The 16,896-nt window shown below is 43.2% G+C and overlaps 2 protein-coding genes across 5 annotated transcripts; both read left to right on the top strand.

Annotated features, from left to right (window-relative positions):
• Positions 1-112: 112 nt before the first annotated feature.
• Positions 113-10,585, top strand: l3mbtl1b (L3MBTL histone methyl-lysine binding protein 1b). Of its 4 annotated transcripts, none has more exons than XM_068735960.1 (21): positions 113-364; positions 1,840-1,974; positions 2,361-2,544; positions 2,658-3,001; positions 3,232-3,283; positions 3,706-3,800; positions 3,918-4,022; positions 4,113-4,248; positions 4,324-4,415; positions 4,521-4,672; positions 4,950-5,026; positions 5,173-5,258; positions 5,375-5,485; positions 5,568-5,682; positions 6,002-6,101; positions 6,654-6,848; positions 7,456-7,557; positions 7,663-7,727; positions 7,828-8,000; positions 8,243-8,305; positions 9,076-10,585. In XM_068735960.1, exons 2-21 carry the CDS (start codon positions 1,864-1,866, stop codon positions 9,202-9,204), a joined length of 2,487 nt encoding a protein of 828 aa, XP_068592061.1. In that variant the 5' UTR covers positions 113-364; positions 1,840-1,863; the 3' UTR covers positions 9,205-10,585. The 4 variants fall into 4 exon arrangements, with proteins under 4 accessions (XP_068592061.1, XP_068592060.1, XP_068592059.1 ...); XM_068735959.1 differs by having other exon boundaries at positions 114-364; positions 2,361-2,538; positions 4,950-5,053; XM_068735958.1 differs by having other exon boundaries at positions 114-364; positions 4,950-5,053.
• Positions 10,586-12,917: 2,332 nt separating this feature from the next.
• LOC137891202 (uncharacterized) lies at positions 12,918-16,894 on the top strand. Its single transcript, XM_068735700.1, has 2 exons — positions 12,918-13,151; positions 13,798-16,894. The coding sequence occupies exon 2, from the start codon at positions 13,812-13,814 to the stop codon at positions 14,619-14,621; it is 810 nt and encodes a 269-aa protein (XP_068591801.1). The 5' UTR covers positions 12,918-13,151; positions 13,798-13,811; the 3' UTR covers positions 14,622-16,894.
• Positions 16,895-16,896: the final 2 nt, after the last annotated feature.

Genomic DNA, 16,896 nt, shown 5'->3' with positions numbered 1-16,896 from the left:
TAACGAGAGTGGAGGGTTTGTTATTGGGGTGAAAAACGGCCAGTTTGGCAAACAGGGGGACCAACCGCTCGTCAACGGTCATTGAAGACACTGCGGTCCCTGCGCTCCATTGATACACAGCCGTACTTCTTCGTGGGGGAAACACTTATGAGCAAAGGGGGAGTGTGAGCTCCGGTCCGTCGGTGGTGTTTCGTTATATCTGCACCGAACTGAGTTTAGGGCGTGTTATAAGTGTAAACAGGCCGAGTATTGACCACCGATAGTAAACTGAACTTTTCCGAGACCCAAAGTTGTCAGGCAGCGCATCTTGCACGCATGCGCATCCTTCTATCCAGCTCTAAATAAGAGTTAAAACAGAAACGAGGTGAGTTCCACATTTTTAAACAATACGGGCGTTAATACTCATTTATTGTCGTTAACAGAGGCACAATTTGAAAAAGCGGCCTTCGTCTGGCTAATTAGCGTTAGTTCACATTATTTCCACTCTGATTTAAAAACGGCGAAAATAAATCGTTTTTTCAAGTTTCTATTGAAGAAATTAATCAAGCAACATTGTTGAAGCTGGTAACAGTAGCGCGGTGCGACTGTGAGTGTTGTGTGGCATTGTGCGAAATATTGGCGTTTTGTAAAAATGCGTTTTCCTATTGTTATTAACCGGGAAACTTATTTATTACAGATCGTCCTTAGCTGGCTGCATCCAGTCACAATGCTACGGCTAGCCGTCTAGCAATCCTCCGTCCAGTTGAACGGAGTGGAGCTAGCTGACTGTTAGCTTCGTGTCAGCGCTAGCTAGCAACCTGGGGCTGACATTCCGTGACAAGGGGAAAGTGAAGAAAATAACTCGAGTGACAGCAAACACAAAGTCAGGAAATTACACAGCAAGCGTCTGCCTCTGTTCGACGCGTAGCGCCTTTGCATGATTTGTTTAAATGGGTAACTTGAGTAATTTACATAGTTTAAACGTGTTGGTGGCCTCTTCCTATGCTCCGCCATTTTGTATAAGACGAATGCTAATCATGGGCGCTCCTACGTACACTTTATTCATGGCTAGAATAAAATTGAGGCATCATGTGCAAAGTCAAACTTAGTCAACGTCCATAAGCTGGGGCTGTTGTTTACTTTTCACATGGTTACGACCACCATGCAAACAGACAATATCGCCTTAATTCAGTCTTGAACATGCGTCAAGACTAAAACGTTATATCGTAATATTAGTCTGATTAAAACGCTTTTAAGTTTGGCTAGTGAGTGCAGGAGACAGTGTTCCCTTTAAAATGGATAATCAAATGACCGTATCGCTTGTTCATAGCAAGGCAAACAGCCGGTTTTAAGAGATACTGTTAAAACAAGGAAAAGATGAACTTGTGTGGTTAACTTCAAGTTGAGACATCTTTCCTCGTGTTTGTCAATGATCCTGATGAAGGTTCGTCCCATTGGGACCGTTTGTGCGCGTGCAGCCCCGTTAGATGACCAGCAAAACAATATTATTATTGACTGTTTTGTCTGAAATCGAAGTGCATGGTGTATCCTGCAAAGCCAGCACACAGTCGCCATCTAGAGGCGATGTTGGGTAATTTTGTTTACAAGTGCAGGTAGACACTGCGTTTTGTCGTTGGGAGCACCTTGTAGGTAAAAACCATACAGAGGGGGGCTGCTTCACTGTGATAATCAAGCCTAGTCAGCACAATAGATGGAGAACAATGTCATAATTTAAGTCAGAGATGTGGACTGAACCTTTCTGCTCAACCCCCTGGTACATTTTGGTCCCCTGTAATGTTTTTGTGTCAGTTGTCAGTATATGACGATGTCTCTAATGGGACTGTCGTTGTGTCCATGCAGGTTGGGGATATCATAGGAGTGGGAATGACCGACACTCCACCCAGTGATGGCCCCTCCCAGGGTGCTGAGTTTGATATGATGGGTGCTCTGGACTGGAAGGACGGTATTGCCACGCTGCCAGGCAGTGACATCAGGGTATGAGAGCGATTTGTTCCCGTCCAGCATCATCTCTGATTGTGGAAAATCTTTGTGCACAAGTCTTCGATCCTGAATCTGATACAGATTTGTGTTCAATAGCCACTTTGCCTCAAATTATAACCACCTTTGCTAACTTTCTAAACAAAAGATTACATTTTTATTTAAAAAAAAACCTAACCTAACCTTCAATGGAGGAGAGAGAACTATTTCACACATGGTATGCCATAAATTTAATGAATGTGACTATTATATAGGCTGCCCTCTACTAACTACACTCTTTGGGAGACAAGATGAATGAGGGGTGACACACCACTACTGCTCAACAAGTTCCTGTGAGACACCCTGATGTGCATATCTGTCTCTTCCTCACTTGTGTCTTTCAGTTTCGCATGACAGAGTTTGGGACTCTTGAGATTGTCACAGACCTAGAAGTCAAAGGGCAGAAGGCAGAGACCTTGGACCCAGCTCAGTCTCACACTCCTACCCCTCCACCAGAGGGTCAATCACAGACCGGCAAAGCCACAGCTCCGGCCAATCGCAGTCAGCCAGGATCATCTCAAGGTAAAGGTATGGCTGCACATTTTTAACCCTTACAACATTGTTATTGTTAAGAATGGCAGTGTTTACTTTTAATGCTCCACACGTCAGTTTCAGCCCTTCTTCTCTACTTTGTCCTCCAGCCCCCGGTCCTGTGCTTCTGTCTTTAGAAGAGGGTCCCAGTATGGAGGGCCCCAGTGTGGAAGTTGGTCCCAGTGTTGAGGTCGGCTCGAGCGCAGACACGGGCCAGAATGGGGAGTTGTCGAGGTGCCGGGCCTGTGGCGGCCGCGTTCCCCGAGACGCCCTCCTTCAGGGCAAATTCTGTAGCTCCATTTGTGCGCAGCCCTCCAGTGGCAGATCGTCCCCAGGGGAAGCGAGGGAGAGTCAAGCAGTTGATGGCGAGAGGCTGGGCAAACGTGTACGCAAAAAGAGGAAGATCTATATGGATTCTGGTGATGAAGAGGAAGACAACCAAGAGGAACCAGAGGTAGGGAGCATACTCTGACATTGTTCTCCTGTGTTTTCTTTCAGAGTTACAGGCCACTCAAGTGTTCAGTAATGTCTTACTGTAATAGATTTTGCAACAAAGTATCAAATACATTTTTTTTAGTCTGCTATTTTATCTCTTCATCTTTAAGTTGAGAAAACACAGAGATTGGTGAGGAAAAAGTTGAGAGCTCTGATTATTGACATATTCTTTCATTTCACTGTTTGTAGGAAAAGGCCAAAACTACCAAAGGCAGGAGAGGTGCCAAAATTGCCAAACTGGGTATGTTAAGACTGCTGCTACTGTAGAGGGGAGGAAAGATGGAGAAAGATGTTTCCCGTCTCACAGTGTTTCCTAAACTCATGAAAATCTTCAAATGACTGACATGGTTAACTAAATTCAAGGCATCAACAGACTCACAATATACTACACAATTGAATTAAACCTCTTACAGATTGTCCTCTGATACATCAACTTTTAACTTTACATTTTTTGTATGCATTTAAAAGGTAAATTATCTTTATTGTTCTAAATTATCAATATTTAAGAAAATCGTCACCTAAACGGAACCGATCTGAATTAAATAAATCTTAAAGTGTGGAAGCGTATCTGCATCTGTATGTGTTTCATGAATGTGATGGTGGTCCTCATGCACCAAACTCAGTACATAATACTTGAGTCATTTTCCCCCCCCCAACCCTCAGTGACTGCCCCAGGCAATAAGAAACGGGCATGGAGCTGGCCTTCTTACTTGGAAGAAGAGAGGGCCATCGCTGCTCCTGTGAAACTATTCAAAGAGGTATTTTCCCCCATTTATGCTGGCCAATTTTAGATGCTTTAAAAAAAAAAAAAGTATAACCAGATGCTTTTTTGTATTTGGTCTCAGACTGTGCTCTAATGTTCATTTGTCTTGCAGCACCAGTCGCTTCCTCAAAGCAGGAACAGTTTTAAAGTGGGAATGAAGCTGGAGGGGCTGGACCCATCTCACCCGTCCCTGTTCTGTGTGCTCACTGTCGCAGAGGTACGTGAGCTAATAGTTGTTTGAGACTAGATCATATCGATCTTCATCGCTATTTGTAAATCATAATTTGACCGTCCCTTTGCCTCTCAGATACAAGGCTATAGGGTAAGGCTCCACTTTGATGGTTACCCAGAATGCTATGACTTCTGGGCCAATGCCGACTCATGGGATATGAAACCAGCCGGCTGGTGTGAGAAGAATGGGCATAAGTTATTGTTGCCTAAAGGTAGTCGCACACACACACTGACACATCTATCCATGCTTTTATAAACACCTTTTCTAAGATGGGTTTGTCTTGTAGGTTGTAAGGATGGAGAGTTTAATTGGAGCATGTATGTGAAGAACTGTCGGGGTCAGCTGGCCCCAAAACACCTTTTCAAGAGTCTCAACACAGTGAGTATTAAGCACACACAACCTGTAGACTCTAAAGCCATCTGATTGTATTTAAATTAAGGGTTTATATTTTCTAAATGTGTATGTTTACTTTTTGTATTTCAGTCTGTGACTCCATCTGGATTTAGAGCCGGGATGAAGCTGGAGGCGATTGACAGGAAGAACCCGTCTTTGATCTGTGTGGCAACCATTGCTGCTGTTGTTGACAACCGGCTGCTCATTCATTTTGACAACTGGGATGACACGTATGATTATTGGTAAGAGCCTGGTTTAAGACTGAAGGCATGATAGATATCCTCCAGTCTTCTTGGGTGATTGCTACAGCTTTACATCCAGGTGAAATCTACGCTAGTTTAAAGTACAACATCAGCATAGTGCTTCAAATATAGAGCGTATAGGAAGGTATTTGACAGGCTCTTGAACAAAAGGTCTGGAAAAGATGGAGTTTATGCAGCTGGAACCGATCTGAAGTGAAATGGTGTAAAGTTGGGCTGTTATTGTGTGCCTGTTTACTAGTAGTTGTTTCTTGTCAAGGTGTGACGCTAGCAGTCCGTACATCCATCCTGTGGGTTACTGTGAAGAGGCTGAACTTACTCTGACCACTCCAGCTGGTAAGACACAGACCAAGACACACGTGGGTCAGTATAAACTATTTTAATTTACTCTAGGGAACGCAGAATCTAACATTGTCAGAAATAAAGGCTTATAAAAATGTGGATTGAAACTGAAACTAATGGATCTAATTCCCTCTCCTCAGAATATAAGCAACCCAAGAGCTTCTCATGGGAGAAATACCTGGAAGAGACGGGCACACAGGCTGCTCCTGCTCGCGCTTTTAAACCGGTGCGATTCTCTCTCACACACACACACACACACACACACAGATATACAAGTACACACAGATTTATAATATGCATGGTAGGAGTATAAATATAGTCATGTGATTGTTGTGTTTGCAGCGACCTCCACATGGCTTCCAGATTGGGATGAAAGTGGAAGCCGTGGATAAGAGGAACCCCATGCTCATCCGTGTTGCAACAATAGCGGACACAGAGGACCACCGACTGAAGGTACATCCTGTCTCCTTGTCTTGATGGATTTCGACATGTTCTGTGCTCCGCCTCTGTCTAATTTTTTTTAATGCTCACCTAGATTCATTTTGATGGCTGGAGCTCAGAATATGACTACTGGGTGGAGACAGACTACCCTGATTTGCACCCTGTAGGGTGGTGTCAGAAAACCGGACACCCGCTACAATACCCTAACGGTGAGACACACTCTCTCACTCACACACACTTCCCGGCCATCCCGCCTAATATTCAGAGAGGTTAGTCAAGCTCTCTTAGGAGAAGGATCCAAAATTGTAATTTCAACAAATTAATCAGCACAGATTGTCTCTGCCTTTATGTAACTTCTGGAGGAATCTATAATGAAATGAAAATGGTCTTCTTGCAGTTGTTTGCATAGTTTTATGAACACTCGTGTGTGTGGGTGTGTGTGTGTGTGTGTGTGTGTGTGTGTGTGTGTGTGTGTGTGTGTGTGTGTTTGTGTGTGTTTGTGTGTGTGTGTGTTTCTATACATTCCAGGCTCCAGTGATTTAGTGACTGCCCCAGGACAAGGTTGTCCTACCCCAGGATGCAACGGGGTTGGCCACATTAGAGGACCTCGCTATGGGACCCACTACACGTTAGTTGAACATAATGTTGCTCTTTCTCTGTGTTTCCAATTGTTTTTCAATCTTAATGTCGTATGGCACATTTAGGATAATTTTCCAAATCACTTTCTTCACAATGAATATATTTTGTATTCTTTAATTGTCATATCCTACATATTCTGAATGAATTGTATGTCTCAGTATATGAAAGTCAATGTCAAAGTGAATGAAAACCTCACTTTATTTGTATCTATTATTATTTATATGTTATGCTGCATCCTATCACTGTTGCTCAAACAGCACATCGATAGTTACGTCTCATTTGAACAATAGTTGGGGACTGTGTATGTAGTGGGTACAGGAGGAAGAGAAAAGGTCTCTATGTTAAATTATACTTGTGTGGGCTGCCTGCAGTGTGAATGTGTTGCTTGTGTGTGTGTGGGAGTTTTGAGTCTTTAAGGTGATTTCTCGCTGCTTTTTTATATCGATTTGTTGTAGCCTGCTAAATTGCAGAGCATCAAGTGTAAAAATGCGGCAGATTGTTTTCGACCAGGGTAACGTTGACGTGTTTTTTGTGTGCGCAGTCAGGTGAGCTGTCCCTATTCGGAGATCAATCTGAACAAGGAGGGCTTGCTGCCAGACCGCCTAAGTGGAGAACGACCTCTCGCCCTCAGTGGACCTCACCCACGTGGGCGCCGCCTCGATCCTCAAACCAACACCACAACACAGACCTCCTCAGCGCCAGACCAGCTGGAAGGAGCTGAAGACTCCCAGAACAGGTTTGTGGCCGTCACGCCACAAAAAACACACATGAAGTCGCTTTCAAGGTGCAATGTGTAATGCCTGGTCAGAGTCTCCAAACAAGTAGGGAACAGCATTTCACCTCTACTCCTGGGTCCATATGATCTAAAGTTTACGTATACGTTAGCCACTAGCAGCAAAAGGGTCCGGAGTCAATTCCCCACGATCAGGCCCCACGAGTTCAGACGCCACTTTGGATTTAATCCAATAAACAAACACAGAGCATGGATGTATTACAGAAAAGCCCTCATTGCAGCGCTACTTCTTTGTTCTCTGGACTAAGAGCAGACCGGATGCTACAGTGACTCACTATCACCCCTTGAGGTACAAGTGGTATTACAAGACAGGATGGGCTCATTTCAGTAGACATCTCTGCAATACAATACATAGTCTTCTTTGGGATAACTCTTAACAATGTAACCTCTTCACGTTAATTTTTTTGAATGTTTTAAACAAAATTTCTGTCCAGATCTTACACATTGTACATTTTAAAGTCACTAACACTCCCAAGGGAACTCCTCTCACTGTTTCTCATTCTACTCTTATTCATTGGTTTGTATCTGAGCGGGTTGTCTGTGTTGCTAGGAAACCGCCGACAGTGGAGGCTGAGCGTTTGGGACGTACCACTCAGCCAGAGCCACCGGGGGGAGCCAGTGAGCAGAGCCACAATGGAACAAGGCCTAAACGGTACAGCCATGGAACCATCACGCCGTCAAACTGTGCTGCAGAAGATGTTCTCTGTGACTTTTGTGTGTTAGAAGAGAGTGACTTCTAACTTGTGTGTTTCTTCAGGACCGCGCCAGTTCCCAAATACCTGAAAATGCACTACGTGAAAGAGGAGATTGGCGATAGTAAAGGTGCGTGTGAATGTGTGTCAAAATGAGATGCGATGAAGCATGTAAATCACCAACTCACTCACCAATGACTGCTGCCTTGCCTCCTCTTCCCTCTCCTCAGCCTCTCCAGACGCCATCTCTCTCCAGCAGGCCCTCCACGAGTCTGTGTTCTCCCCCGGCCTCTCTGCCTCCCCCCCCCACCGGGTGGCTCTCTGCTGGGACAAACACTGCCAGCTGCTGCCCGAGGTCCTGGGGCTGACTGCCAAGAGAGTGGCCACTTGGAGCGCCGAGGAGGTCAGACATGCTTCCGCACTCGCACTGCGCCGACACACGAAGAGCAGACGTGCTTCTCATTCACACATCCAACATGAAGGCATGGAGTTGTTCAGGGAAACTGCAACTGTGCATGAATATTCAAGGAGAGCTTCTCTTTCAGTTCGAAAAAGGCATACATGACACGTTGATTAGTAGATACACATTTATTGATTACACATATTGTGTGTGACAGCCTGTCTGTTGCTTCCTTTTTTCATCAGGTGGCCACTTTCGTCAAAGGACTTCCAGGATGTAAAGAACACGCTGCTACATTTAAAACAGAGGTGAGCACTTTAGCCCTGTTTAGACCTCAGCCTACTGACAAACTCACAAGACTCAAGATTCAAATAATGATTAGTTCAATGAAAGATTGATAAAGATTATTGTTTGAATGCTTGAGGAATCTTATAGTCTGAAAGATGTCAAAAAAGACGGATGTCTTCAAATTGCCTGTTTTGTAAGTTTGAGATGTTATCCGTCAGTCAACAAATCAATGAATTTGCTACTGACTTAGTAAATTCAATGTGTATGTATTGTTGCCAACTCTGTGTATTCTGTGATACAAACAATATTAATAACAGACACAGTTAGCAACTAGCTGGTGAACACGGTGAAGCATTTAGCAGCTAAAGAAACCAAAAACAGTTAAAAGAGAGTGAATATTGGATATTCACCAGAAACACAACTCCAAATATAAAATGATGTCGCTCCATAATGGCTGGATGTCTAAATACGCAGTTAGTTTGCCTACAACTTCACAGGTGATACGTCAATGCTGTGTTCCCATGTTGTCTCAGCTGTTAAATGATGGTAAATAGAGTGGTGCAGGAATGAGTCTTAAAACCCAAAGATGAGTCAGCATTTTTGCTCTTCCAGTTCCCTCTTCTCAAAGTCGATGGGTGTCTTCAATGTGTTTTTGGTTAGATGACTGAAATAAGGTCTGTGGTTAACACAAGCTGAAGAGATTCTAACATTTCGTCCCACACAGTAAATACTCCTCTTGTGTGTAAAACACAGTGATATGGAGCAAATTATTTTTATGGTTTGTTTTCAGCAAATAGATGGCGAGGCCTTCCTGCTGCTCACCCAAGCGGACATCGTCAAGATCCTGTCCATCAAGTTAGGACCCGCCCTGAAGATCTACAACTCCATCCTCATGTTGAAGAACGCAGACGAAGAGTAAGACTCTAAAGACTGACGAGGAATCCCTCCCTCCTTACCGCCCCCTCGGCTCCGGTTTCCTCGACACTCAAGCTGTAAGACGTTTGATAAAATCAGCCCGAGCAGGTTTCTAGTGTCGAGCTCTGCAGCGGTGCAGCTCCCACATCACAGAGAAAACATCCGTCCCTCTCCCCACCCCCCTCCTCTCTCCATTGTGGACCGTACTGATCAACCTGAGGGAGAGTTTTACATGATACCACGAGGATTCCTCCACTCATATCGTGTTTGTTTACTAAATCATAAAAAAAAGAACTACAGGCACCTTTAATGCTCCTTAACATTGTACAGTTTATGAATTGGATTTAGGGTCACGATTCTGTTGCATTTTCTGGTTTTATTTGAACTGTAATGGTGCTTGAGCTCTGAGCAGATGGAACAACAGAGTGTTTGTGCTTTGTTGCATTTTACTTGTCAAACTTTTTTTTTCTTTTTTTCTTCTTTTTTTTTAAAGCTGCAAAATACAATCGTGAGGTGGTGAGAGGTTTTTAAAATGTGAAACCCAGTGGAACAGAAGCACTATGTAGTTCAACCTTTCTCCTCTAGATGGAGGAAGTGGGCCGCTCCACAGGCCTGAAGGCAAAAGAGAGTTTGATTCAATTGGACTGAAGCTTAGATTGAATGGGGATGGTAAAGACGTGTGTGTGTGTGTGTGTGTGTGTGTGTGTGTGTGTGTGTGTGTGTGTGTGTGTGTGTGTGCGTGTGCGTGTGTGTGTGTAACGAGGATGTTATTTCCCACCAGCCTGTGTGTGGTGCTTTTTCTGGTCAAATGATCGTTTTGTGACGAGCAGGGTTAAGGGCTAAATGTTAAATCAAGGAAACGTGCAGTCTTTTTAAGGTGGAAGGAGAAGGAGACAACAAACTAGCTCTGTTCTTCTTTTATCTGCTTTGTTGCTTTTGGGAACGGCACATGAACATGAATGTTAAAACAAACCGATTTTTGGTTGTTTTGTTTATTGTTTGTGTTTGGTTCATTAACATTGTAAATAGTATACAGCTACAAAAGAACTGTCCCTAACAGAGTTTACTCCTGCTCGGTTATGCAAAGGCTTGACGTCTGTCCACGGGGAAGGACTTTGTGACGGTGAACTGAAAAATACGAGCCTCAATTCATACAAAGATTTTGAGAAAAAAAGAAACAAAACAAACATTGTCAGTGTCTTTGTAAATCAGCGCGTACTTCAGCGAGTTGGAATGTGTACATCAGCAACTGTTTATATGCAAACGGCTTTTATTTATGTATTCTAATTTAAAGGGTAATGGTACGCTGTTTCTGGCTCCGAGGTAAGCTGTGGCTGTTTGGTGGAAAGTGTGTGAATGGGTGAAAATAAATGAGATGCACACGGCCTGCTGTCCTCATTTAACCTCACTCTACCTCACACAGATAATCTGACACTGTGGTCTGTAACTGTTTTTGTTTACTTCGTTACAGTCGTGGAAAACACATTCACTCAAGTACTCAATGCTTTTTTTAGCTACAGTAATTTGACAAAACAATCACAACTCAAGGTCCGCCTACTAGCTTTTGTTCTATCGCGGTTCTTTACCACTGGATGGAGTTCCCTCCGTTTACTTGAAGAGCTGTTGGCGTGCGAGTAACTCTTAAAATGTAATTGCTAGCACTTTTAGGACATCTTGTCTGCATTGGTGTAAAAGTTGAGCATCAAATTGAGTGGTGGAAAGCATAGAATATTTCCATTTTATGCTACACTATGATTCAAAGTGAAATTGCACTTTTTACTCTACTAAAGTTATTTGTCAGGCCTCCAAGTTATTTTTCAAATCAAAATTTTATCTTAACCCACTTTTCCCTCCAACATTTTTGGCTTGTGCCCTATTTCAAATAAAGTTTCCAGTTCTCTGGTGTGTATGAGTTGTTTGCAAAGACTGATTCTTCCAGTAAACTTCTCATGTTGTTTCATTTGAATAACAGTTTGAGGCCCCAAGAAGGAGTTGAATGAAACATTTCACAAAAAACGCAAAGATTAGAGAAAAGTATTAAAAACAAATGTATGTAGCAGAACTTTTTTTATTCTGGTGTCATATGGGCCAACAGATATGGCACACATAAAAATACACCACTAACCAGCATAAAGGTGAGTTAGTGGTTGCTTAGGGCCTGGTGTAGCCAAAACACAGTGTGGTTGTTTTCAGGTAAAGAGCAATATCTCACACAGTATACTGGCTTGTGGGTGAGTCTTGCTTATTTGTGGGTCATGTATGAGAACTACACAACCAGTGAGTTTGAGGGTCGTGACCATATTGCAACATTTAATAAAAAATGCTCCATGCCTCTATGACTAAGTGCTTAGATGTTGACAGCTGACAAAACTGATGTTGCTGCCAGAAACTGAGCTGTGACAACCAAAAGTGTCGTAGATACACGTGGGCCTGGACTGAGATAGATTTCATAACTACACCGAAATAGCATTGAGCTCCTGTAACATTGTCGGACTCACAGCTTTAAAAAAACAAAAAACAAAAAACATGCAGCATAACCAGAGATATTGTCTTTTTTATTTAATTCTTCTATGTCAAAAACCTTTCGCCAACATTTCCCACAATGCAACTCGATCGCTGACAGTTTGCTTGGAGATTTGGGTCTTTTATGCTAGTAGCGGCTAATATAGCCTTCGAGTGGCTAGCCTCAAGCTAATTATCTTGGTCAATATGTCAATATTGAGATCATGTTTATTAAACATAAATATTCATTTATATTGGCCAGTCAGGCATTTGTTTAACTTAAAAAAAACTTTTAATTGTGGATTTTTATTGAACTTCAATTATAACTTTAAATGAAGGCTCTTTTTCCTTCATTTTGGCTCATGCTGATTTTAATCGTGCGATGCACCAGACTGAGAGTGAGTTTGGGCTCAGGGAGCACTAAGTTCACGGCCCAGGGACCTGTGGTCGGAGCCATGAGTCCCAACTGACTCTAGTGACATCACTTGAGGCAATATACCAGACTTCCGCATGCAGCTACCTCTGAAACCACAAAAGGTTTTATGCAACTTTTATGCACCAGAACTCCCCAATACTAAATATTCTAATACTAATACAAACACTTTTAATGAATTAGATTTCCTCTTTAAGAAACAATTTAAGTATCTGGCAATTGGTTTTCATACCATACAGAATTTAATGGAAACCATAATGGCTGCCTGGAACGGTAGAAAACATATATACTGTTATATATATATATATATATATATATATATATATTTATATATACATATATATATATATATATACATATTTATATATATAAATATATATATATATATATACATATATATATATACATATATATATATATATATATATATGTATATATATATATGTATATATATATAATATATATATGTATATATATATATATATATATATATATATATTTATATATATATATATATATATATTTATATATATACATATATATATATATATATATTTATATATATATACATATATTTATATATATATTTATATATACAGGATTTGTAAGGACCATATATAACCTTGTTCCTGCTCACTCTTGATGGCTGCTGATCACTGAGAATAACTGGGCTCACCGTGGGACTGGCCTGCACCAGCCACAGATTCCCACGACCCCTCCTCTACTCACACAGAGACAAATCAAAACACAGGCTGCGGAGGCGCACAAGCAGCGAGGACACGGAGAGGAAGAGCGGCTTTGCACCACTTTTTTTAGTAAGACTGTATTTATTATAAAAGCTCCGCAGTGCCCGCTGTTGCGCTGCACAGCGGCTCACACAGTAAAAGAAAAGAGATGAAGAACGCCTTAATGTTTGTAGGAATACGGTGAAAGTCTGGATTTAACACAACTCGGGGTTCTTTATTTTGATGATGCCGAGGAGCCAGTTTCTGCTTCGGATATACGTCCAAAACAAGGCAAGTACCCAATTTGATTTTTATACTGACAGCGTTAAAGTAGTGAACCGCAGTGAATTGCTGTAGTCAGCAACAGTGCTGTCGAGCATCATGAATAAATATAATATATAACATTAAAGATGTATGCGTAAAAGGCACTTATAAAACAGCAATGTGTCGTCTCCGTTTGCATCCTGTTGAATCACGTTGTGTTCACTCGCCTCGGGGGGGGATTATATCACGAGTTCAGTGGGAGCAATTACCGTAGTGGTGTGACTCTGTTTTCATGACTGCAGTGAGAATGCGAAGTGAAATCATTCGGTTCCTGAGAGGGATCGGTCGTCTCTTTATTCCCGTGGTGGTGAATGAGTGTTTCGACAACAGTTCAGTTCAGGGAAGCTGCTGCAGGGCAGTGTAGAGCGTGGAGAGTCTCTGAGTGGGTCCACAGAGACACTGGAGGGGCTGCAGAGAGGTTGGCATCTCATTAACTCCGCCACATGTCTTATTAAAGCAGCTATTTCCTGTTGTGTGCCATGCAGACTAAACTATCTTCCCCCCCTACACCCCCGGTGCTCTCCCTCTGGTGCAGCATGCAACACTTTGTGACTTAATTTGTGTATTTCTGCTCTTGGTCCTCTTTTCCCCGTGTCTCCTCCTCTCTGTTCAGTCTGAAGCCAGAGGATGACGGCAGCCAGTCCTGTTTGCAGCCCCGCATCTTCCCTCTCTTCCCAGTCATCACCTGTTTGCCTCCCGGCATGTCGCAGACACCTGAGGAAAGGCAAGGCCCTCCAGACCAAACTGCACCTGCGCTCTGCCCCAGGTGTGTGGCTCCTGCTGGGCGCCGTGGTGGTTTTGGTGGGGATGGCTGTCGCGGTGGCGGGCTACGTCTCCGCAGCTCCAAAGCCCGTCGCGGCCATCCGAGGCAGCACCCACATTGAGAGGATGAAGCTGGCCGGGCCCGTGGTCATGGGAGTGGGCCTGTTCATCTTCATCTGTGCCGCCACGCTGTTGTACGAGAATCGGGACCTGGAAGTCCTTCGACGAGAGACGCCGGAGGACCTTGAGGATTTGAAGGGAGGAGACGGCTGGGAGGACTCGCAGGAGCTGCCCAGCTTCAGCTGTCAGGAGCAGTGGGAGTGTAAAGATGGGGAGGGGGGATCCTGGGCCGCTCCGACCCACATACTCCCCCTCTCGGACCAGAACTGTGGTCCTCCTCTTCCTCCATCTCACAGAAACACACACAACATCAGCAGCAGGTCTTCACAGTCGCCTCCTTCGGATGCAGGAGGTAGAGATAGAGAGGAGGAAGAGGAGGAGGAAGAGGAGAAGGAAGGAAGGGCAACTCTACTGGCCCAAGTTCTGCACCACCAGGAGCCAACCCCTCACCCTCCCTCCCCCTGCCCGTCCGTCTCCCACTCCTCCGTCTGCTCAGACTCTTGCAACTCCAGTGAAATAGACTTCAACTTACGAACAGGCTTTCCTCAACACTGAACCTCCCGCTGGTTCAACTTCTACGTCTCATAAAATATGCATGATGAGATTCATTTGGAAGTTTCACGTGCAGACACACACTTAAGACGAGACTGTGTGTTCCTCAATAAACAGATGAAATGTTTCTCGCTATGTTTTAGTGGCTCTGAGTCACAGTCTGTGAAGGGTGTTTTTGTCCCACATCGGTCTCTGACTCACCCACGTTTGAAAGATCGTGGCTATGATGTTTGATGTCAACTCGCCATCTTGTTGTGTTTGAACTCACCCATGCCAGAAAATCCTAAAAAGCCACTGCTCGGTTGACCATATTTGGACGTGAGGAGGGTTGCTGAAAACTTATTTGGGTGCCGTACTGGGACGATTGACACTCTCACTCCCTCTCTCTCTCTCTCTCTCTCTCTCACACACACACACACACACACACACACACACACGCAGAGCGTTTACATTTCCTTGCTGGAGAGGTTTGGTTAAGAGGATGAGCCAGATAAGGTCTTAAATGCGTCTTTATCTAATCTCACACACGCTGTTATCTGCTCTTTATCTGAGGAAATATAAACAAGGGAAGCACACAAGGCCACACTCCTCTCATTCGACACCTACAGCCACGCTATAAATACCAGCTGCTGCTCTGTACGCATATAAGTGTGGACTTCAGTTTCAGTGTTTTATTGTAATTCATTCTTTTTTTGAAATTCACTGTCAGCTGTTCAGTTCTCTCCCTTCTCCCGAGTGTGTTGAGGTGAGATCTTAAAGAATTTTAATCAGATGGTGGAAAGAAAAAAAAAAAGAGCAATGACTGAAAACAAAATCAAAAAATCTGGTGAGGCTGTTATGAGTTATTTCTGACGCAGCTTTAACTGAGAAAAGCGGTCCTATGAGTCGTGTAACTGAAGCCTCACTCTCCCACTATCCCGACCTTTCATCTCCTCTCGCTTCATCATCTGATTCCTACGCTTTATTCAAATACCCACCCCCCATCTCAATCTCTGGCTTCTGCAAAATAAAGCAAAAACAATGCTGAGGAAGAATGTTACCGGGTCCAATTAAGCAAAAGTGAGCATGTTTAAACAGTCTGAGGGGTAAAGGAGGTACGATTTTAATTATCACCAGCATTTTCTCCTCCAGCCTCTAATTCCACAGGGGATCAGTCTGAAAGTTTTTATAGGTGCTTTAGGACTGCAGAGTATTTCCTTGTTGTTTGGCCTCATGCTGGGATCCTGCCATCCAGATGACGACTGAGACTGAAGCGTTCAGTTATTTGTAACCATTCGTTTCACTCACTAAAAGACAGCACCCATCTCTCTGTTACACACACACACACACACACACACACACACACACACATACACACACACACACACACACACACACACACACACACACACACACTCAGTTGAAGGTTTTGTGTAGGTACATTATGCTGTTTTAAGATGCTGGATTTTTAGTAGCAGGTATGAGTCGGGGAGATGTGTCTGAATCGTCACTGAATTTTGCAACAAGCTGCAAGCAGCCTCCTTCGCACTTATTGCTCGGAAAAGCAGCTCTCTCTCTCTTTCACACATACAGGAGTCCTCACTGTGAGAGATGCTCTGATGTGTTTACATTTAGAGGGAAAGAGCTGCATGGATGTCAGAGCTGCAACCAAAAGGTTGTTACTGATTAATCTGCAGATTCACTGTCAAATCTTTCTGCCAGTTTATTAGGTTCACCAATCTAATACGGTGCAACTCAACAGTCCTGCAGTAAATCCCATCTTCATGAAGGTTACTGTTTTAGAGAGGTGTTGATTCAACTTTGTGGTCAAAGAGGGTTGGCTAAAAAAAGAAAAAAGAAACCACCATCACCACAAACTACATCCCCCAAAATGATTATAAAGTTGTCAGAAAATAGTAAACCGTCAACAGTCTTTAAATTGCTTCAAGCTGAAGTTTTGTCAGAAACTACTGAGTTTACTATCATAGTAAATAATATGAGAGAAATTCACAAGAAAAATTATTTAAAATGATTAATCAACTCTGCATTTCAGTTCTGTCAGTACCAGGATTAATTTTGCTCCTGTGTCTATCCTGACATATCCAGTTTGATTTCTCAGTAATCGATCCTCTTTGAATCTGACATTAAACTGACCAGAGGGAATTTCATTTACACACAAGCTCAACAGCACTGCAGCAACTGAGAATACAAGAAATCCTTGAGGCGTACAAGTGTTACATAATTCACCAACACACGTTTTTTTTTTTTGCTGCATTGAGAATATAACTGAATTAACCCC

The sequence above is a fragment of the Cebidichthys violaceus genome, unplaced genomic scaffold (genome assembly GCF_023349555.1).
Source record: "Cebidichthys violaceus isolate CVI_PGR_0920_01 unplaced genomic scaffold, fCebVio1.0.p SCAF_7, whole genome shotgun sequence".
Taxonomy (NCBI): domain Eukaryota; kingdom Metazoa; phylum Chordata; class Actinopteri; order Perciformes; family Stichaeidae; genus Cebidichthys; species Cebidichthys violaceus.
Note: the sequence above shows the minus strand (reverse complement) of the source record. Positions and strands in the feature narration are given on the sequence as shown.